Raw genomic sequence first — 22469 nt, forward strand, 5'->3', positions numbered from 1 at the left:
TGTATTGGTCAGCTAATAGGATCACATACTCCGCCTATTCTTTATTAATTACTTTACCGGTCGCTTGATGGGAAGAATGAAAAGTCGGGAAAACATTCTATTCTTATCAGCTTCCATATAGGGCAAGTCCATTGTTTCTTCAATATCAACTACATATCAACCTTGTACATGATAATAATTGTTAGCGCCAAGGTCATGCCATCCAATGGAGGGATCAAGCACCTGAGGTAAGACCTTTAATGATTGAAGTTGAGGATTCTTCACTCAAAGTTATCAGCTCTTCAACCCCTGGTATTGGCTGGTTGGAGAACCTGCCTAATTCCTCTAGACAGAACTATATCAAATTCAAAGAAACTAATTAGACCCTTCACTCATTTTTAATGGAGTTCAACCCAAACACACAAAAGGAGACAATGTGGAGGGCAGGCAGGCTTACAAATTACATTGTTGATCACACAAGAATCATAATGGAATTGCAGAGTACTTGTTTTGCTCAATATTGGACCAACTCGGTCTCATCTGTAATTTCTATTATCTCTTAATAAAACCCTGTCATTTTAATTTATCAGAAAAAATGAATAGCAAACATTTCTCTCCATTGCAAAATGGAAACTAAAAATGCATTAATTCTGCGAGAAAATAGAAACCACAGATTCCATCTATCACCACAGCTTGCAACAAATAATCATGGCTTTGACATCTTAATTCAATTGCAGCAGCCACAAGATTATATATATAAAATACTCAATCAAGTGAGGGTGGTACTTACACTCTACATGAAGTGGGCAGCTGAGTTTGCATCTGCTTTCCCATTGTCACCCACCAAACTCCCCGGATGCTGTAAATTCTGCAAAACCTGTGGCGGCAGAGCACCAAGTCCGCCACCCAACCCATCATTCCCTGACCCGTAAAACTGACAGACAAGCCGAACCAGGATCCCCAATATCTGCATCTGATTATGGCATGCGTCGGCATGCATCTGCATCATCTGCTTCTCATGCTCAATCTGCATACCCACCATTCTCTCCCTCCACTCCATCTCCTCCTCTTCCCTCTTCTCCTCCATCTTCATTCGCCGCCACCGCTCCTCATCAAATTCCCGCTCCACCCGCAACCTCCTCTCGAATTCCCTCCTCCACCATATCCTCTGCCGCTCTTCCCACTCAAACTCCCTCTTCCTCGCCCACTCCTCTCTATCCCTCCGCCTTTCCTCCCTCTGAATCTCCCTCTCTTTCCTACTCTCCTCTCTCGCCACAACCTCCTCTTCTCTTTCAAACTCCCTTTCCCTCTTCCTCTCTTCTCTCCTCACCCCCACCTCCCTCAATTCCAACAATCTCGTACCCACCAAACCCAACTTCCCATCTCCCCATTCCCCATCCCCAAATCCCTTCTTCTTCAATCTCTTAGCCCTAACAAACCCCGAATCCCCTTCTTCCTTCTCATCAACCCCACCACCAAAATCACCATCGCTTGCCACCACTGCTTCTACCTGTTGAAATATAAATGATTAAATTACACCAACTCTAACAGCTTAAGCTTTTGGAGTATTTGGTTGTTTCACATGGTATCATAGTTATTGCCTCATGACAGGTCCTAGGTTCTAAACCCAATAACTCATTGATATTAAAAATCCACATATGAGGCCAATCCAAAAGAGAGGTCACATCTGCCGCATGTGCAGAACCCAAAAAAATAGGTGTGTGTGTGTGTGTGTGTGTGTGTGTGTGTTGGGGGGGCATGCATGAGGTGTGTGGAAGTATAAATGATTATATAACAGCAACTCTAACAACTTAAACTTTTGGAGTAATTGGTTGTTTCACATGGTATCAGAGCTATTGTCTCATGGCAGGTCCTGGGTTCTAAACCCTATATCAAGCTCATGTCCTGGGTTCTAAACCCAATAACTCCTTGATATTAAAAAACCACATGTACATCCAATGCAAAAGAGGGGTCACATCTGCCACGTGTACGGCCAATCCAAAAAAAGACGGGCCACACGTGAGAGAGAGTGCGGAAGTATAAATAATTAAATAACACCAACTCTAACAGCTTAAGCTTTTGGAGCGATTGGTTGCTTTTGGAGCGATTAGTTGTTTCACATGGTATCAGAGCTATTGCCTCACGGGAGGTGCTGGGTTCTGAACCCAATAACTCCTTGATATTAAAAAATCACTTGTAAGGCCAACCCAAGCCACACCTGAACGGGAGTGTTGAAGTACAAGTGATTAAATAACACCAACCCTAACAGCTTAAGCTTTTAAACTAATTAGTTGTTTCACACTACCTGATCATCATCTCCATCCAAACCCTCACATTCAATCCCTAACCCTAAACCCAAAACATCCGAGGCGTCCCCAACGAAACCAAACACGCCATCATCCTCATCATTCTCATCACCCAACAATCCCCTCTCCTGATTGTGCTTATCATTAATGGTAGTGTCTTTCACTTCAAGCTCCAAATCCCCAAAAACCTCCTTATATTTCAAAAAATTCTGCCAATGATTTTCAGCATCCTTCCAATTGAACTGATCATCCGTAAGTCTGATCTTCTGTTTCACGCCTAGGTACTGATGGCGCATGTTCTGGACTTTGATTGAGACATCACGCCATGTCCATTGGAATGGGAAATTGAGGGGATCTTGAAGGTGGTGAACCGAGTTCACATGGTCTGCTATGGGTTCGAATTTTTTTTCTCTGCTTTTGAGTTTAGCTAGGGTTCCGGATTGGAGGAGTTCTGAGTATTTGCTGATTAGGGTTTCTTCTTCTTCTTCTGTCCATTTCTTGCGCTTTATCATCTCTCTCTGGATTTGGGTTTTTCCTAGGGTTTTGGTGGGGTGGAGAAGATTAGTGGAGCGGAGAGTGGAATCTAGGGTTAGGGTTTTACACGTTTACGGAGGGACGGAAATTTAGCGGAATGAGCAGTGACAAAGAGAGAACGGCTACTTGTATCGTGGTTTCTATAGGCAACTGATATTGGCACACTATAACTGCACAAACTCAGCTTGTCTTTTCTTTTTGTGGACTTCTTTTGTTAAAAAAGGTAAAACCCAATAAATGACCCCCGCGCCCCGCCCCCCCCCCCCCCCCCCCCCCCCCCCCAATAAAAAAGGGAGTGAAAAAGTTCACCCCCTTCTATTACAATATTCACCCCCTATTTTTTCAAAATGGACTGTACAGCCCACACCATAGGATGACCCCAACCAGGCAATTTGATGGGTCACAATGTAAATAAGTCGTGCCCAAAAATTATTTCCATAGGATGATCCTAGCCCTCTGATCTATAGATCAAACCTCAATAGATCAGACGGCTAGGATCATTTTCTATAGAAATGATTTTTTGGAGCACGACCTATTTACATTGTGGCCCATCAAATGGACGGTTTGGATCATCCTATGGTGTGGGCTGTACATTCCATTTTGAAAAATAAGGGGAATATTGTAATAGAAGGGGGTGAACTTATCACCGCCCCAAAAAAAACACTATGTACTAAGTTCATCATTTTCACTAAGGAAATGATATCAGCAATACCATGTTTTGATATTTCTTTAAAGCATCTTGTCTTTTAGGCCACATTTGGCTCCCATGAATTGTTTTTCATGATAAATCTCGTGGAGACACTAGTTTCAAGATTTTGCTTCCTGATTTTCAGCGACTTCACCCTCATCTGCACTTGGAAACGGCAATTTATCATGAAAAACAATTCCCTGCATCCAAACGTGCTCTTCGTTTTTCTATATAAATTTTTTTTTTTTTGAACTATATAAGTCGTACCTTTAACACCAAATATATCATAGGGTTAGGTTAATCCTGTGCAGATCCTACCTATAATGAGAACCAAAGAATTTAAATCATGGTAAGCTCACCAAACTTATGGTGAGCTAGCTTGCCCAATCACATGGGTCCCACATTTTGGGGAGTGATCCAAACCATTCATTTGCAAGGCCTTATCATAGATAGGGGGTGTACCAAAAATCAGCTCCATAGGATCATTCTAACCCTTCAATTTGTGGAGGACAAAAATGGGGCATATTTGTGTCTGTCCATTTTTGTCCTCCACAAATGGAGGGGTTAGGATGATCCTATGGAGCTGATTTTTGGTACACCCCCCATCTATGTAAGGGACTTTCAAATGAATGGTTTGGATCATCCTAACAAAGTAGGCCCCCATGTGATTGGGCAAGCTAGCTCACCATAAGTTTGGTGAGCTCACCAACAGTTTCCTCATATATATATATATGAGGAAACTGTTGGTGAGCTTAAGCGCCCCAATCACATGGGTCCCACATTTTCTGTGGTGATCCAAACCATTCATTTGCAAGGCCCTATCATAGATAGGGTGTGTACCAAAAATCAGCTCCATAGGATCATCCTAACCCCTCCATTTGTGGAGGACAAAAATGGGCAGATTTGTGGACAAATAATGTCTGTCCATTTTTGAGCTCCACAAATGGATGGGTTAGGATGATCCTATGGAGCTGATTTTTGGTACACACCCCATCTATGTAAGGGCCTTTCAAATGAATGCTTTGGATCATCCTAACAAAGTAGGCCCCAATGTGATTGGGCGCTTAAGCTCACCAACATTTTCCTCTATATATATATATATGAGGAAACTTAAGCTCACCAAACCAAACTTATGGTGAGCTAGCTTGCCCAATCACATGGGTCCCACATTTTGGGGAGTGATCCAAACCATTCATTTGCAAGGCCTTATCATAGATAGGGGGTGTACCAAAAATCAGCTCCATAGGATCATCCTAACCCCTCCATTTGTGGAGGACAAAAATGGGGCAAATTTGTGTCTGTCCATTTTTGTCCTCCACAAATGGAGGGGTTAGGATGATCCTATGGAGCTGATTTTTGGTACACCCCCTATCTATGATAAGGCCTTGCAAATGAATGGTTTGGATCACTCCCCAAAATGTGGGACCCATGTGATTGGGCAAGCTAGCTCACCATAAGTTTGGTGAGCTTAAGCTCACCAACAGTTTCCTCTATATATATATATATATATATATATAGAGAGAGAGAGAGAAGTGAAGCTACACCATCGGTGTAGCTAACTTAGCTACACCGCCGGCTTAAAATACAATGGGCCCACATTGTTTTGGTGATCCAAAATATTCATTTGATAGGCCCTCACATTGATAGGGTGTGCCCCAAAAATCAGCTAGGTAGGATCATCCCAACCCTACGATTTGTGGAGGCAAAAATGAACGTGTAAAAACCTTCACAAATCTGTCCATTTTTGCCTCCACAGTTTGAAGGGTTGGGATGATCCTACCTAGCTGATTTTTTGGGCACACCCTATCAATGTAAGGGCCTATCAAATGAATGGTTTGGATCACCAAAACAATGTGGGCCCATTGTATTTTAAGCCGGCGGTGTAGCTAAGTTAACTACACCGGTGGTGTAGCTTCACTTTCCTCATATATATATATATATATATATGAGAAAACGGTTCCTACACACATGTGTAGATAAGTTATCTACACACTAGCTTAAAATAGAGTGGGGGCCACATTATTTGGGTGATCCAAACCATTCATTTTTAAGGCCCTCAAATAGATAGGGTGTCCACAAAAAATCAGATCCATAGGATCATCCTAACCATTCGAACTGTAGAGGCAAAAATTGAACTAATTTGTGAAGGTTTAAAGACATCCATTTTACCTCCACAAATCGTAGGGTTGGGATGATCTTATGGATCTGATTTTTTGTAGACACCCTATCTATGTAAGGGCCTTTAAAATGGATGGCTTGGATCACCCAAACAATATGGGCCCCACTGTATTTTAAGCTAGTGTGTAGAGAACTCTCTACACATATGTGTAGGAACCGTTCTCTCTCTCTATATATATATATATATATATATATATGTGTGTGTGTGTGTGTGTGTGTGAGAGAGAGAGAGAGAGAGAGCTTCAGTTGTAGTTTTTGTTGGAAAATTAAATACACTCAAACATCATATAATCTCTCTCTCTCTCTCTCATATAATTCATGTCTTGTAATCGATTAATTTTTATAAATATAGAATTTTTCAAGTGGAGAAAGGGGCCATATAATTTCATCATTTGGGGGACACATGAGGAGCTCTTGTAATGAAATTGGGTTAGAAATAAGTCATTGTTCCTTCCCATCATTCTAATACTTATATCATATCTGCAACACTTATATTCACCATTTAAAAATATAGTTTTAACAGCTATTTGATAAATATGGAACATGGAAATAGATGCTATTGTTGGAATCCTATCAACTGTAGCATAGGTGTTAAAATTATCTATTTTGGCTTTCTAGGCAAATCCTTTAGCTACTAACCTTGCTTTAAACTTCTCAATAATTTTATCTACTTTGAGCTTCTTAAAGATCTATTTACATCCTATAAGCCTGGTTCATGTGGTAAGCTTCATTTTCTTTGGTATTTATAAGCGATGGTGGGGAAATATGGGTATTAACTCCCCCCAACTCTGATAAGGGTGGATGAAGAGGAGTGGGTGCTCGGTTTTGCAAGGAGAGGGAGGTGTCGTGGGCTGTTATGGGAGAGTGGGGTTGTGGTGAGTTCTGTGGTTATGGGGAGATCTCCTGAGATCTCTCCCACTCTCTTTATCTCTTGCCCACGCACCCCCCCACCCCCCCCCCCCCCCCAACACACACAACCGTACAACAATTTGAGTCAATGTTGATAAGGATAGCTCCCTTTTAAGGGAACAACTAACTTAATTTTTAATAAAGAGAGCCCATTTTTAAACATAGACTGGATTTTGATAATGACACCACTTTCTATGAATTTAAACATAGGCAAATTTTTTTTTTTTTGGATGGGTAAGTTGGGGTTTAGCAGGGAGCCCTACCAATTTATTAGATAAAGAGAATTATGATACAATAAATGCCCAAAACCAATCCTAACTCGGAACATGCGAGAGAGGGAGAACCAAGGCTCAGCACATATGAGCGATAAACACTAAGTCTAAGAGATCAAAATGCTCAATACATGTGAATTACATAATTAGCTAATTTGGAAGGGGTATGTTGGGCTCTTGTTTTGGCCAAATTTTCTTGTGAACTTCTTGCCATGATTCATTTGATTCTTCAAGTTTTGGAGTCTCTTCTTCACCACTATCCTCATCCTCGACGGGAATCAGGTGGACTTGATTACGTTCATCCGCGCAGGATACATTTTTTTGAGAGATTTTTTTGGACCTTTTGTGTTTGTTTGATCGTCCTCCTTTTCTGAGGAGGATTCTAGTGAGGAAACCTCTTCAGGGTCGGAGTGGTTATCTGATCAGAGTCCTCTTCACTCTCTTCATCATCAGTCATTGCATCTGAGTCCTGATTGGCATTGTCTTATATGGCTTATGAGTCTAGGTCTTGAAGAATGTTGAATCCTTTTGTCAAATCCGATTGTCTTGCTCAATGTTGGATAATGCTCCAGGGTCTAGATTGTCTAGAATACTGAAAAACTGTTTTTGAGTTGGGCATTCTGATTTTATATCTTTCTCCCTTAGGAGGTTTGGAAGGCTTTGAACACATTCAGGGTCTTTTTCTATTGGTGGGGGAGCAGGAGTGCTTTTCTTTACCCATTCCTGTCTGACTTTGGGGGTGAAAGATGAGAGGCTCGTTGGGCTGTGGGCACGTCTAACATAGGCTAATTTTTTAATAATGAAACTCTACTCCAAGAATACTCATAGACTCCATTTGATAACGACACTCCATTTTCCAAGATAAAAAAATCATTATAGTTAATTGATAATATACCCCGTTTCAATGTTATAGTTATAAACTCAAATTGATAATGACACTCGGTTCTAATAATTAACCAAAACGGATATTTGATAGTGACACCCTATTCCCATCACAACCACAATCTAATTTTGGTAAGAACGCCATGATTTAATTGATAACGAAACTCGTAAAGTGTAACCGGGTGTTACATTCAGTTTCGGGTTTTAATTGGGTTCCAGGTTTCGTACGCTTATAGGGAGTGCGGATTTTACACCTAACACGAATAAAAATTAATTACAAAATGACACAGTATCTGAACTGGGATTTTTGCCAACCTGTTCTCGTTTATATTTAGCACATCGTGGAATCATCTCCTAAACTGCCCCCTATAAAATGATCTCCATGCTCAAAGGTACTCATCTTCCCGTCATCGTCAACATCATCACCATCTTCAATTACTACAATAGCCTACTAGTTTCATTGCTTGCTTCTCTTGTGCGCCGATTTCTGACTTGAGCATCGGAGTGGTCTCCCTAAATCACGACTCCAGGACCTCCAATGTGTGTTCTATCAGCACAAAGCGAATACATGCTGGAGCTCTACCATCCATTGATTGTGGAACCAGATTCGGCATCATCAATTCATTTTTGTAAGTTATATCTATCTCATGTTTTATGTTACAAAAATGGCTGTTTTAATTGAGACGTTTGCTATTGAAAATTAAAATTTTAAAACCCCATAAAAAGTTAACCCATTTCTACATTGCATTTCGGTAATTTGCAAAGTAGTTTTTCATATTTATTAGGCATGATTTACTGGCAAAAAAGGAAAAAGAGAGCCCTAAGCAGGATGCTCTCTCAAACCCTAAATTAAATTGCGCTTACCAGTTTTTGTAATATCTAGACAATTTATGTTGAATTTTTCAATATTTCAAATTTCTTTTGCCAAAGCTTTTTATTTTATTTTCTTTTCTTTTCCCCTCATTCTATTGGAGAGGGTGGGAAATTAATTTCTTTAAGAAACAGATGCAATAATTTCCTAAAATTGATGAGTGTTGCAAAACCGCTATCTTTTTTTCCCATATATTACGATTCACCTTTGCAAAATAACCCTTCAAAATTCTTTATAAACCGCTCCACCCCTACCCCTAAAAACCATCTTTCTTCCTCTCTTCAAGACGGAGAAGGATGGTTTTTAGGGGTAACGGTGGAGGGATTTATAAAGAATTTTGCCGGGTTTTTTCGCTTGGGTGAATCGTAATATCTGGAAAAAGGATGGTGCTTTTACAATGCCAGCCATTTTAGGAAACTACTGCATGTGTTTCTAGAAGAAATTAATCTCTCACTCTCTTGAATAGAATGAGGGGAAAAGAAAAGAAAATAAAATAAAAAGCTTTTAGAGAAGTAATTTGAAATGTTGAAATAATTCAATATAACTTATCTAGATACTTCAAAAACAGGTAAGAACAATTTATTTTAGCGTTTGAGAGAGCATCCTGCTCAGTGCTTTCATTTTCCTTTCTTTCAGTACTCGCCTGATAAATATAAAAATCTAGTGCTACAAGTTAATGGCAAAGGCAATATAGAAATGGGTTATTTTCTCCGGCGTTATAAAATTTTCATTATGATTTTCAATAAGAAGAGCCTTTTTTAAAACAATAAACATGTAGATACAGTTTTGTATTCCTATAGAAAATGATAGTCTTGGTCTGCCCTGCAACAGTTATTTGATCATTGGACCACAAATGATCACCAACATGTGGTATGAATTACGCTTGATCTAGTTTGTGTCGTTGATATGCATTTGTTCTGTGATCTTGTGCTTTAAAGATTGAACCCAATCGAGTTCAACCAATAGTCCTCATCTGGTCATGATCATATGGTCTATATCTCATCTGCTTATGATCGATCTCATCTGCTCATTATCAGATCACACCATTCATTCAAGATCAACACGGATCATAATCTACAGCCCAGATCCAATTAAAATAAATTGTAATTGCGCCAAAAGGCACCACTAGTGCCCCATTGCCAACGTTATCTGCAGTGCACTATCATATGGCACCACCTCTAGCTAGATGACTTGTGCTATGAAAGCTAGAGACACGAGTGGAACAGTGGCTGGTGGGACTACCTCAGAAGAAGAGGTCCCATAACCAAAATCAAACATGTCTTAACATTTGCATCTATTTTTACTTTTCTGCAATGTATACCTTTTCTTTTCGTAGCTTCTCTCCAAAAATTAAATACATGACTGAATTGATTCATCTTCATAGGTGAGCATTTCTCTTTGCTTCACAATCACTCGCACTTGTGTCTGTTGCTAGTCTCATTATTGGGAATTCAATTTAATTTGTGACAAGTTGTTGCTAAAACTTCACCCCAAAAACTTTTATTTAAACTTGAATTAACTAACATTGTATTAATCTTTGCAGTTATGGTTTCATTCTTTCTTTCTGCGACACCATTTTGTTGTGATGTATAAGGCATAAAAATTCATAAATTATACGTACAAATTCATAAAAATCAAATAAGTGGTATTCACCACCTCTATCTAACTTAAGACAATTCATCTTGGTTTCACTCTAATTTTTTACTTCATTTTGTATCTAAACTCTCTCAAAACTTCATCATTATGGCATAAAAAGATAAATATAACAATATACAAAATTATCAATAAAGTAAAAAACTAGTTTTTACCTCCCCTAGTGAGAGTATTATGTAAATCACATGCATCAATATATGTAAGCTTTAACACAGTAGAAGATTTTTCTACCCTAAGAAAAGAAAGTCATCATTTTGGTTTGCATGCATATTTTACATTCATCTACAATGTCCTCATTATACTTAGGTATTAAGTTTAATTTAATCATGTCATTCATTTTTCTAATATTTATATGTCCTAGATGATCGTGCCATAAAGATAAGAATCAAGCATACAAGCATAAACATTAATTTTAAAAATCTTGACGTTCAACATTCCATCATACATGTCATTCGCTATAAAGGTACTATTCTTATTCAAAATGCTGTCAAAGACAAGATTCTTCTTCCCAACAACTGGTACATGTTATACGCTAGTAAAATTTAAGAATTTTTTCTTAAGTTTATTTCTACTTTCTCCTTTCCTTTAACCTCATCGAGTGAGAAGTTTCTTATACAGAGAACATCACAATCTTCAACATTCTCGTATATTGAGAATGCAGCCTGTCTTTGCTGACATGTCTAGATGCATCTATGTTATCCACCATGTACCATCATTTTTTAGGAGATTAACTTTGGAAATCATGCCGACAAATTCTTTTTTTATGTCTATTTTCATCTGACTTCATAAGAAGATTGTATTCATTCTTGTAGTGGTTAGCCTTTCCACAATGGAAACATGAGCATTTCTTCATTTTGTTTTTAACAGAAAGTGTTGGTGCCTCTTCTGATTTCCTTTCCCAGATTGAAAGGGTTGTGTAGACCTTTACTCACTTTGGAAGAATTAGTCATGTTATTCAATGTCATCTCAAAGTCTCAACTCTTCCTCCACTTAAGAGGAATCGAGCCAAATCATCAAAAGGCATTTCCTCCTCTCTAATGTTTAAGAAGAGACCTCGCCTTTAGGGACTATATTCATTCTAATTAGGTCACCCCCTTCTTATGTTTAAGACTTTCCATGAACGCAGGGGCGATGCCACATGAGAGGAAAGGGGGGCAATTGCCCCCCTTATTTTTTTGGAAAAAAAAATATATGCCTTTATTTTTTAATACTTACCCCTTTTTTTAAAAAATATGCCCCCCTTTCCAATCATCCCTAAGATAGAAAATAAGTTTAAAATTTTAATTTTACCATTTTTATCTCCCTTTTTTGTGGAAAATTTACTATAATTTTTGCCCCCCTGTGCAAAATTTCAGATAGAAATTTTTTCTATCTTAATTTCAAGATAGATACAAAATTACTATAATTTTTGCCCCCCTTGTGCAAAATTTCTGGCATCGCCCCTGCATGAACGTAGAAGTTTATTTACGAAGGAATAATAAAATTACCATCCAAACTAATATTTTGAGAGCAATGATAGATACAAGGGAGCCCTTGCATAAAGAGCCGCAAAAGGGTTCTTCATTGGATCCATGTCATTTTCAGTTACATTTTAAAATCAGTTGAAAAGGTAAAATCAGTTACATTTGATGGCATGGATCCAATCAAAAGCCCTTTTTTGGCTCTTTACGCAAGGGCTCCCTTGTATCTATCATTCCTCATATTTTGATTATGAATTTCACTAATGATATGTTGGATGTCATGAAGTTGATCGACAAATAATTTATCATCAGTCATTCAGAAATTTAAAAATGACTCGCTACAAATTTCTTGCTCTTAGCTTCTTCGGATATGTACTTTGCTTTTAAAACTTCAGATACGAGTTTCCTTGCATTTTACTTAGACAAGACTTATTAAATGAACTTATTGAGAGAGGTAACATAATATATTTTCAAATAAAATGATTACAAAAGAAAGACCCAACTGTCATGGAACCCGGCCAACCAAAAAAACATAACACCTCTAAAATACCCATATCCTACATGGATATTTTACCTATCAATTTTGACTTATTTCTCTGAATTTGCGCAAGCTTAAACAATTATGCCAACTCCTTCGTCGTGAACTGCAGGCCATGCTGTTTCTACCAAGTTCATCATCCGACAATGGCGTTGCTTCCTTGTCATCGCCCTTTGCCGATGAGCATGAAATTAAGGACCCTTCCCTACTAGAGATTTTTTTTTTCATCAAGAACTTTTCTCTTGGACATCTTTTTCGGAGTTCTTGTTATCAATGGAGGCACTTTCTGCAACAAAAACTGGAGCAAAGGACGGCTGTTTACCATCTATTTTCTGGCTCTCAGTTGTATATCCTTGAACTGAATTGTTTAATCCAGTCTCCTCATCCTGTTCCTTGGGCTGCACGTTGGTGTCCACCGCCTGAATTCTAGTCTCATCCTCGTCCTTTGCACCCCTACACAATTGATGAAAATGGAGGTGAGGAAGTTTCTAACATTTTTGTCAGCCATGGAAATTTTTTCCATGAAATATTAGTTTATCCAATGAGAGAGAGAGAGAGAGAGAGAGAGAGAGAGAGAATTGAGAGGGCGTGAGGTGAGGAGAGGGTGAGAAATGGCTGAAAAAGGGAAAAGAAAAGCTCAATTCAAAATTGAGTTCCATTTTTCCAATTTTTTTCAGCCACTTTGCACCATCTCCTCTTGCTGTCTCAATTCTCTCCCTCTCCCACCCTTTCTACCCCCCCCACCACCACTTGGTAAACTAATATTCGGTGAAAAAACAATTCATGGTTTCCAAACATGGCCTAAGCATATATGAAAATACCCAATTGAATCATATGTGATAGAAATGAAGATACCATGAATAAATTACAAGCCCCACTGCAACCGCGGCAAAGGCTATAAAGTACATCCAGTCAACCTGCATTGGATTGTTATCTGCCTTAATAAGTTCTTACAATAATGAATAATCTCAAGCATAACAACGAAAATAAAGATGAAAAAAGGGTTGCAACCTTCTCATGATATGCAAAAATGCGGATAACAACGGCCCACATGTCTGAGGTCAACAGAGAGAGATTAAGCATGGTAGACCCACTCATCTGCAACATGAAATATGAAGTTCAGCTATACATAAAACATAATTTGAAATGGAAATGGTAAATGGCACAAAATAAGATAATCGCTGCCAAGTGACTATATAGAATTTTCCTGAATATTTATTACAGTTATGTGAAGTAGACAAAAAACATGTGTTGATGACTTCAGTTTAGTTCTCATAATTTCTATCCAATGTAATGAGGTATGTTTTCACAGTAGGAGTCTTTATTTATCAAAGCACGCAAAACATTACAAGAGATACAGTATCTGGAAGAAGAGAAACTGGATACTATATAACGAACCAGACGGTTTGTTTTGAAAGGTTTTGGACGGGATTCCAGTTTTCAGGCATCATGCACAGACTAAGATAGATGACCACCAATGCATACCTTAAGCAAAACTGGGACCAAAGAGTAAAATAAAAACATTGCCACTGCAAATCCAATGAACGGTAGCACCTGCACTCAAAGGAAACAGAAAAAAGATAATTCATTTTTTTTTTTAAATGGGGAAGGCTTCAGAAATATCATGTCATATAAAGTTAACATAGCAAAAATTGCAACCAGTGAAAAATCTATTCAGTGTTGTAACAAAAAAAGAGTAAAAAACCAAATAGTTCAGAGTTTCAAACTGTATTGTTCATCTCATCCATAACTATGCCATTAATGTTTTAACCATGTCATAAATGAAATACAGTTCTGTTAATGTATAAAAGATTAAATAACGCCATCTCCAACCGCTTAAGCTTTTGGAGTAATTGGTTGTTTCACATGGTATCAGAGCCAGGTTCTGGGTTCAAAACTCATTGATATTAGAAAAATCCACATGTAATGGCCACCCCAAAAGAGGGGACACATGTGCCACATGTGCTACATGTAGGCCATCCCTAAAAAAGAGGTGCCACACCTGAGGGGGGGTGTCGAAGTATAAAAGATTAATTAACGGCATCTCCAACAGATCAAGCTTTTGGAGTAATTGCTTGTTTCACAAGTTCCATAGATAACTAAATTCTATCATGTATAGGAGGAATGATACTTGCAAAAACGGAATCGGTCCAAGCACACTACAAGCACCTTGGAAATAGGAGGAATGATACATGCAAACACGAAATCAGTCCAAGCACACTACTCCAAGGTGGAATGATACATGCAAGCACGAAATCAGTCCAAGCACACTACAAGCAAAACAGATGTTGTTCATCTTATCCATAACTATGTCATTAATGTTTTAACCATACAATAAATGCAATACAGTTCCCTAGATAACTAAAATCTATCATGTATAGGAGGTTTGATATTCACAAGCACGAAATCGGTCCAAGCGCACTAGAAGCACCTTTGAAAGTAGGTACTTTACCAAGAAATCCGGTGGGCTGCACCTGGCAACTAAGTCATACACAGGCACACGGACCAACATGGTTGGGTCTTAAAAGACATTTGATGGGGACCATCGTAGGGCGATATTTTAATTTTTAAGTGTGTTTTAGATGTCTTTTAAGTCCTTTAAGTTATAATAGGGGTATTAGAGTCTTTTCCCATCAAAATAACTTAAGCTCTTTGAGTTATGTATGTTTTAAAGAGGCCCCACTTGAGTATTATGGGATTTTTAAGTAGGAAGCAAGCAAGAGGGTACTTTGGTCTAAAAGTGTTGGTTTTTTTCTTTAGGGTTGAGCTTTTTTCCTCTTGTGTGGATGTGATGTCTACTCTTGCAAAGGTGCGGTGCCTTGATCATCCCTATGGTGCGATGCCTAGGAACCCCTTGGTGTGATGCCTTGGGTTTTTGGTTGGTGAGATTCCGACCTTGCTATTTATTTCTTTCATGTTTCTTTTTTCTAGTTTTTCCTATAAATCACCTTCTCGGGAACCCGAAAACCTCTATTGCATTATTTTTCGCTCTTCTTTTACACAAAATCCCTAAAATATCCATTAAAAAAATTTCTCAACCGTAGAAACATCATTCTGATCCATCCATATCCCGTGTCTCTCTCATCTTGTCCCAAAACTCATTTTACACCTTCCTAACCACTCAGCATATGTCTGTGCCGCTCTAAACCTACCCTAAACCTAGCAAAAATATTTTTCCAATCTCATAACATATTTTAGGAGCCAAAACCCTAATTTTCACACATCCTTTTCATCCAAAGCGTCCCTTCTATAGACCCTTCCTCCAGATTTGGCATTGGAGAGAAATATATGTTCAACATTCGATCTTCCTGCATCAACATTGAGCAACGAGCCCACATGACAACCACAATTATAGTAGAAAGAACCGGTATGCAGGATCTCATGCAGGATTTAATAAATTTGGGCAGGCCATGCTGGAGCTTAGAAATTAGTCACAAGTTTGGACCTAAATAAATTTTGCTGCTTAGGTACAAGTTAACCCAAGCACAACCCTTTAAAGCCCCAATGTGCTTCAGCTTTCCATTGATGTGTTACCATTTTCTAGCATATTTTATGCAAATACCCAGGTTCCGTAGGTCCATATGTCAAAGTTACGGTGTGACATTCGTTTAGTTGATGGGTTTTTACTCTATTTTGAATGAATGTTGATAGAGATTAAGTCTTCTTGATTTTGTCTGTTGTACTTGGCTACGTAACTTGCAAGCTGGATTCTAATCCTCAAGATTGAGTTCACCACTTCCGAACTGCAGCACATTACTTCCTAATTCTTTTAGTTTTGACACTTCTCCACTCCTTTTGCTTCACGCAACTAAAGGTCATTTCTCATCCACTTTTGTTGTTTGAAGGCGACATAGTTTGTAACTGGCCATGCATCAAGTCCTACAAGCCAGAAACCCAAAACGTTGTCTATTGTTTTCAGTAATCCGTATTTTTGCAACTCTTAAATTTTTGTTGGCTTCTTCAATTTCCAGTTAAATAAATTAGAAATTTTTACCAAATAATACATCACCATTTTTTTTTTAATATTCACACAATACATCACCATATGACGAGTAAATCCATCTATTATATGAGACGATAAAAATCTCATTAATCACCAAAAATATCAGAATAAAGTTAGTTTCCTACATTGTAAATCACCATGAAATAATGTCCATCTTTCTAACTAATTAGGTACCAACTCAGAATGTATCTATTCTCAAAATTCTGTAAAAGGTAACCAAGAGGCAGACTATCTGTAATACAGTCAAACGATCAAAGGTGTTCAACATCCAAAAGGCCATACTTGACACCTAGGACTATGTAAAATGTGAGGATGATACTGAGTATCCTAACCACCGGTTTCACCAAACCAGTTTTGATGATGTGTGTTTTGTTTTAATGATATCTTCATAATTTCATGTAACTTGTTTGGGTTTCTATGTTACTATAGGTGATGGGGATGCTCCATGTCTATGGGTATGCTCCTCACACATTTGTAAATCTTCTGTTATTTGTGTTCTAATAAAGCTAGCTTTCTTAAGAAAACATCTCATTCTGACATCAAAATACTGTTGGGCTACATAACACTTCATACTGACGGCTTTACTACAGATATTGACTTAAAAATTTGGTTCGACCTTATAAAATTGTAGAGTATTAAGTGCATGAGATAGCAAAGTGGAATCCCTCATATTCTATTCCAAATAAAATGTAGATAAAGAATATGCGTAAGGCTGCTTTTTGGAAAATAGTGCACCATTTTAAGAAATTGAACTCATGACTTTTTTTTTCCACATAATGCAACTGTTTTGAGTCTCAAGTCCCATCTAACAAAAGACTTTGAAATTCAGGTACGTTGTTTATCTTGCTTTAAGTAATATATGACTTCAATCACTTTAACAGATTAAGTATGATCCAGTTTGAAACTTTAAATGACTTTCCATCGACTGAGATAAAAGGGGAAATAGTAAATTGGCATGCATCTCTGTATGTACATACAAGTGCCCTTTTGGGTGATCTTGAAGCATGGCACTCTAGCAATTATAAGACAAAAATATCTCATTCTGCGTGCCCATGGGTTCTTGTGTCCAAAACAAATCATACAATGGTAAATTTTCTCAAACTATCATTCAGAAAAAAAAAAGAAGTATTCTTTTAAACACAGTTGTGTTCTTGCTTCAAGACTTTGAGGCAGATGCAAGTTTTTGGCACTACATATACCGACACACGCATGAGCACAAGCACAATCAGAGAGAGAGAGAGAGATTTACTGCAGCAGCTGTCCAATGGATTGATCGGAGCTCATGACGCTCAAGTATGCTTCTGTAGAAGTGGTTAAGGGAATTGGATGTTGAAATTCTTAACACAAGAAGAGATCAAAAGTACCATATTTATTTGTTAAATTTTAAAAACATCATCTAGTATCTAGCAGCTCATCTGGAATGTACAACAAGCAATGACCAGTGTGATGTAAAATATGAGAAAAGAATAAGGTATTGCACAGAAGAAAGATGGAATCTGAATAGTAAAAAAATAAAAAATGGGGAATACTAGTCTGCTATGTGTCCAAGTATTTTCTGCCTCTCGACGGTTTTAAACACCTTCATATCACAACTCACAAGTGTTATTCTTTACAGGAAGCTTCTAAGAGACCCAAGTTTGAAAGAAACTAAAGCTATTATCCAATTTCATTACTATTATGAAATTTAAAACTGAATTATAGAAGGGAAGTGATATATCCGCCCCTTTTCATTACTTGGGACACCCGAAATCAGTGTACGTGGCAATCTGGGCAGTTGAATACTCCCCCCCATGACTTAAGTCTGGTCCTCTGCCAGTCATAGATACACTAGATTTGGGTGTCCCAAGTAATGAAAAGGAGCGGATATATCACTAAAGAATTAAAGATAAGAGGACAAAAGAGAAGAGAAGATGGCAGAAGAGAGAAACAAGAGGTCGGAATAAAGAGTGTTATGCCCTCATGACCTTTCTCTTCATATTTATACAATAGCAATTTAAAAATATTACAAGAAGGTCACACACACACACACACACACACACACACACACACACACACACACACACACACACACACAAATCTACTCTTATACTAACCATGGTTTTAAATTTCCACTGAAATCGACATGAAACGGCCGAAATGATTCCATTTCCATCCCCACCGAAACCGAAATGACCGAAATGCATCAACCAAAATCAATCTACCGTTGTACTAACCATGGTTTTAAATTTCCACTGAAAACAACGCGAAAGAACCGAAATGTTTTTGTTTCCATCCCCACTGAAACACATACCGAAACTGAAATGCAGAGCGAAATCAAACCATAAGTGTACGAGTGGTATATTGTAACAGTATATTTTGCATACACCACATTTCACGTGCAATTCATATAAATGTGGTGTATGCAAAATATACTATTACAATATACCACTCATACACTTATGGTTTTGATTTTGCTCCAGATTTCAGTTTCGGTAGGTGTTTGGGCAAGGATGGAAACAGAAACATTTCGGTCGTTTCGTGTCGGTTTCTGTGGAAATTTAGAACTATGTCAATAAATTCATTGAAGCATTCTATTCTTAAACTTCTGTTTGAATATTATAAGAAAATTAAGGCATTATTTGGAACTCAAGGCTCATCCTAGAAAAATTGTGCATTATAAGTTGTGCATCATGCTAATGAGGTAAACCAGCTCAATACCAAAGAATGTGGGAAGACATAACAGTAACCGGCAATATTGAATCATTCCTATGGATATGCAGATACGACGTAACTATATTGTAAGTACATGGAAAGTTTTCTCATGGAATTATAATAAGTATAATCACTGATGCACTATTAAGTCAAGGATACATTTGACAAGAACTGACAACCGCTCCAAACGAACCCAGCATTGCCATGAGCTCAATTCTGTCAGCCTCTTTCACCAGAAATTCCTTTATAAAGATAATATAAAGCAATCACAACAATTTTAGCACAAAAGTTTCATTCATATGAGCAAACTAAACAAGAAAGCTTTAGGCATCCACTCTCATAACACACAAATTTAAATAGCTAATTTGTGAGTAACAACAAGACCAACTTAAAGCATATCCAATATCATGACACTTGAAATTTTTGTAATTATATTCACCAAAGATATGGTGAATCAGGTGACTTAGACTAATTTGAATGTCGCAGCCCCAACTATTGGCAAGTTGAGAATAGTGGAAAATAGTGAAGTGATTTCTTGAATTAAGAAGAGGAAAGAGATGGAAAAGAAATGGGGAGAGAGAGTGTGTGTTGGTCGACCACTCTCTCTCTCTCTCTCTCTCCTTTTTATATTAATGATATAAAATAATTACAGGACTGCCACTCATAAGTGAAAGATGCAGAAAATACAATTTTGCCCCTATAAACATATGTAAACCCTATTTTGTCACAATACAGGTTCATAGGATCAGATGTAGAAAATCCTAATCAAGATAGCAATCCTCTCACCGGGTGAGGATTTTAGATACATCATAATGTGATAGAGTGGATCCAATTGTGGGGTCCTTAGGACATGCATGAAGAACTGGTGGCACTCACAACATATGCATTATTAGGTTGCGTAAGAGATAGATAAATTAATCTACCCACAAATAGTTGGAAACGAGTAGCACCAATCAAACTTTTGTCGTCCTTCTCATTCAGCCAGTTATTCTGCTCAATAAGCGTCATTGTTGGCTTTGCTGCAAGGTAGCCTGCTTCTTTCAAAATATCTAGAGTCACTTTTTTCGAATGGGCTACTTCAATCCCAGCGGAGGGGTTTCCGTGACTCGAACCCGTGACCACCTGGTCACAATGGAGCAACCTTATCGTTGCGCCAAGCCTCGCCCTCAAAACTTCACCATTTAAATAACTAAATATTTTTTTTGAACCCCTTCACTACGGAGGGGTTCAAAAACTTCACCATAAGTCACACCTATGGAGCTATTGGAAGCATGTTATGAAAAGTTAAACATTTGGCAAAGTATACTTAATAGATTAGATGTATTGGTAAAAAATCCCTATATATATATATATATATATATATATATATATATATGAGGAAAGTGAAGCTACACCGTGGAGGCAAAATGGGCCCACATTCTTTTGGTGATCCAAACCATTCATTTGATAGGTCCTTACATTGATAGGGTGTGCCCAAAAAATCAGCTAGGTAGGATCATCCCAACCCTTCAAACTGTGGAGGCAAAATGGGACAGATTTGTGAAGGTTTTTACACGTTCATTTTTGCCTCCACAAATCGTAGGGTTGGGATGATCCTACCTAGCTGATTTTTTGGGCACACCCTATCAATGTAAGGGCCTATCAAATGAATGGTTTGGATCACCAAAACAATGTGGGCCCATTGTATTTTAAGCCGGCGGTGTAGCTTCACTTTCCTCTATATATATATATATATATATATATATAGGAAAAGTGTTGCTAGTCGGTCTTGTAGCTAAGCTTATCTACTCGGTCGGGTTAAATACAGTGGGGGCCCACATTGTTTGGGTGATCCGAACCATTCATTTGAAAGGCCCTTACCTAGATAGGGTGTCCACAAAAAATCAGATCCATAGGATCATCCTAACCCATCCAACATTGGAGGGAAAAATGGAAAAAAAAGGACAGACACAGTGTGTCCACAAAATTGCCCATTTTTCTCTCCACCGTTGGATGGGTTAGGATCATCCTATGGGTCTGATTTTTTGTGGACACCCTATCTAGGTAAGGGACTTTCAAATGAATGGTTTGGATCACCCAAACAATGTGGGCCCCCACTATTTTTAACCCGACCGAGTAGACAAGCTTAGCTACAAGACTGAGTAGCAACACTTTTCCCTATACACACACACACACACACACACTAGTAAAAACACCCGTGCGATGCAGGGGGCAAGAAAAATATAAATGGTTAATTACTTTCCCATTTGATGCGGTGGAGTATTTCACATTCATGCTTTGACAGGTGGGTCTCACGCACCATCTATAGCCAAACCCATGCATTCGAGTGGGACCCGGAATATTTTGACAGGTGGCCGAAATCCGTGGTATTATGTACTAAATGAACACGTTCTGTATTAAAAAATAATCGGGTTCGTCAATATTTTGAAACGCGTCCTGAATCCGTAGTATTATGTAATATGTTCACAAAAATCCGTAGTATTATGTAACATATATACCCAATCCGTAATTTTGCAAAGAAAAAACGTCACTATGTTGACTTTGTCCACTTTTTTTATTACAAAAGCATAAAGGAGGGGGGTAGGATTGAAATTATGTGGCTTTAATGGGTGCCTTTGCTAAAAAGCATAAAGGAGGGGGTAGCATTGAAAATATGTGGATTGAATGGGTGCCTTGGTTAAAAAGAGTCATAAAAAGTGATATGTAATTCCATTAGAATTTTGGGAGAAATTCAAATAATTCTCTTCTTTTCTCTTCTGCTATATATATATATATATATATATTATGTATGTCTATGTGTGTGTGTGCGCACGCGCGCGTGTGTTCGCGCGTGCGTGTCTAATTTCATTTCGTCTTTTCTCTTTTACAGTGTTATACAAACTTGTAAACACTAAAAAATAATGAAGAACAATGACCTTCTCCGGTATTAAGCAAGAATAGTAATGTTGCATACCTCACTAACATTACTGATTGCATAAAGCATGGACCCACCAATCACAAGTAAGTCTCCTTTAATAGGATTGCTACCTCCTACAAACCAAGCATAAATTAGATTGGGAGTCAGGATAACATGAGGTGGTACAGATAAAACTAAGTGAAATTATTCATATTAGCAAAGATCAAAAGCCATATCATAATTGAGAAAAATTAAAATTGCTAGGTTGAATTGAACCTCACAATATACTCATCTATATAACCGTTCACACACACACACACACACACAGAAAGAGAGAGAGAGAGAGAGAGAGAGAGAGAGAGAGAGAGAGAGAGACATATGTGTGTATATAATATCCATCTATAGCATTTACAACTCAATGCTTGTGATACTCTGAAATGGTTATATACCATCAAGTAATCTAAGCCTCTGAAGGGACACTTGGACCTTTAAGGTAACACCTCATAAGTTTTTAAACTGATTATGAAATTGAAACATTACAAACATTGAGGGGAACTTTCTCAACAGTAGCTAAAAGTGTATAACTGGTACTTCCAAGTTTGTTTTTTA

At 38.0% G+C, this 22469-nt stretch overlaps 2 protein-coding genes across 7 annotated transcripts in view; both read right to left on the reverse strand.

The window, feature by feature from the left end:
- Positions 1-575: 575 nt before the first annotated feature.
- LOC143845580 (uncharacterized) lies at positions 576-2917 on the reverse strand. The gene is made up of 2 exons (XM_077353957.1): positions 2285-2917; positions 576-1489 (listed from the first exon to the last, which is right to left on the reverse strand). Exons 1-2 carry the CDS (start codon positions 2795-2797, stop codon positions 773-775), a joined length of 1230 nt encoding a protein of 409 aa, XP_077210072.1. The 5' UTR covers positions 2798-2917; the 3' UTR covers positions 576-772.
- A 9244-nt stretch (positions 2918-12161) lies between these two features.
- LOC143847156 (uncharacterized) overlaps positions 12162-22469 on the reverse strand; it is a 65280-nt gene continuing 54972 nt past the window's right edge. For 5 of the 6 annotated variants that reach the window (XM_077355874.1, XM_077355873.1, XM_077355872.1 and 2 more), the window contains 7 exons: positions 21918-21994; positions 19124-19206; positions 17523-17574; positions 13756-13824; positions 13282-13368; positions 13126-13187; positions 12162-12723 (listed from right to left, as the gene is read on the reverse strand). In XM_077355874.1, coding sequence (XP_077211989.1) covers positions 12498-12723; positions 13126-13187; positions 13282-13368; positions 13756-13824; positions 17523-17574; positions 19124-19206; positions 21918-21994 — 656 coding nt within the window. In that variant the 3' untranslated portion in view covers positions 12162-12497. The remainder of the gene's footprint in view (positions 12724-13125; positions 13188-13281; positions 13369-13755; positions 13825-17522; positions 17575-19123; positions 19207-21917; positions 21995-22469) is intronic. The other variant, XM_077355871.1, reaches the window with a different exon arrangement.

Source organism: Tasmannia lanceolata, unplaced genomic scaffold (genome assembly GCF_043159265.1).
Source record: "Tasmannia lanceolata isolate RefF3 unplaced genomic scaffold, GAP_Taslan_0.1 ptg000015l, whole genome shotgun sequence".
Lineage (NCBI taxonomy): Eukaryota > Viridiplantae > Streptophyta > Magnoliopsida > Canellales > Winteraceae > Tasmannia > Tasmannia lanceolata.

Bases quoted from the DNA above. Each gene is read 5' to 3' on its own strand.
- LOC143845580 (XM_077353957.1), bottom strand. From the start codon at position 2,797: ATGATAAAGCGCAAGAAATGGACAGAAGAAGAAGAAGAAACCCTAATC. The intron at 1,490-2,284 runs GTAGTGTGAAAC...ATATTTCAACAG, and splicing joins TGGATGGAGATGATGATCAG to GTAGAAGCAGTGGTGGCAAG.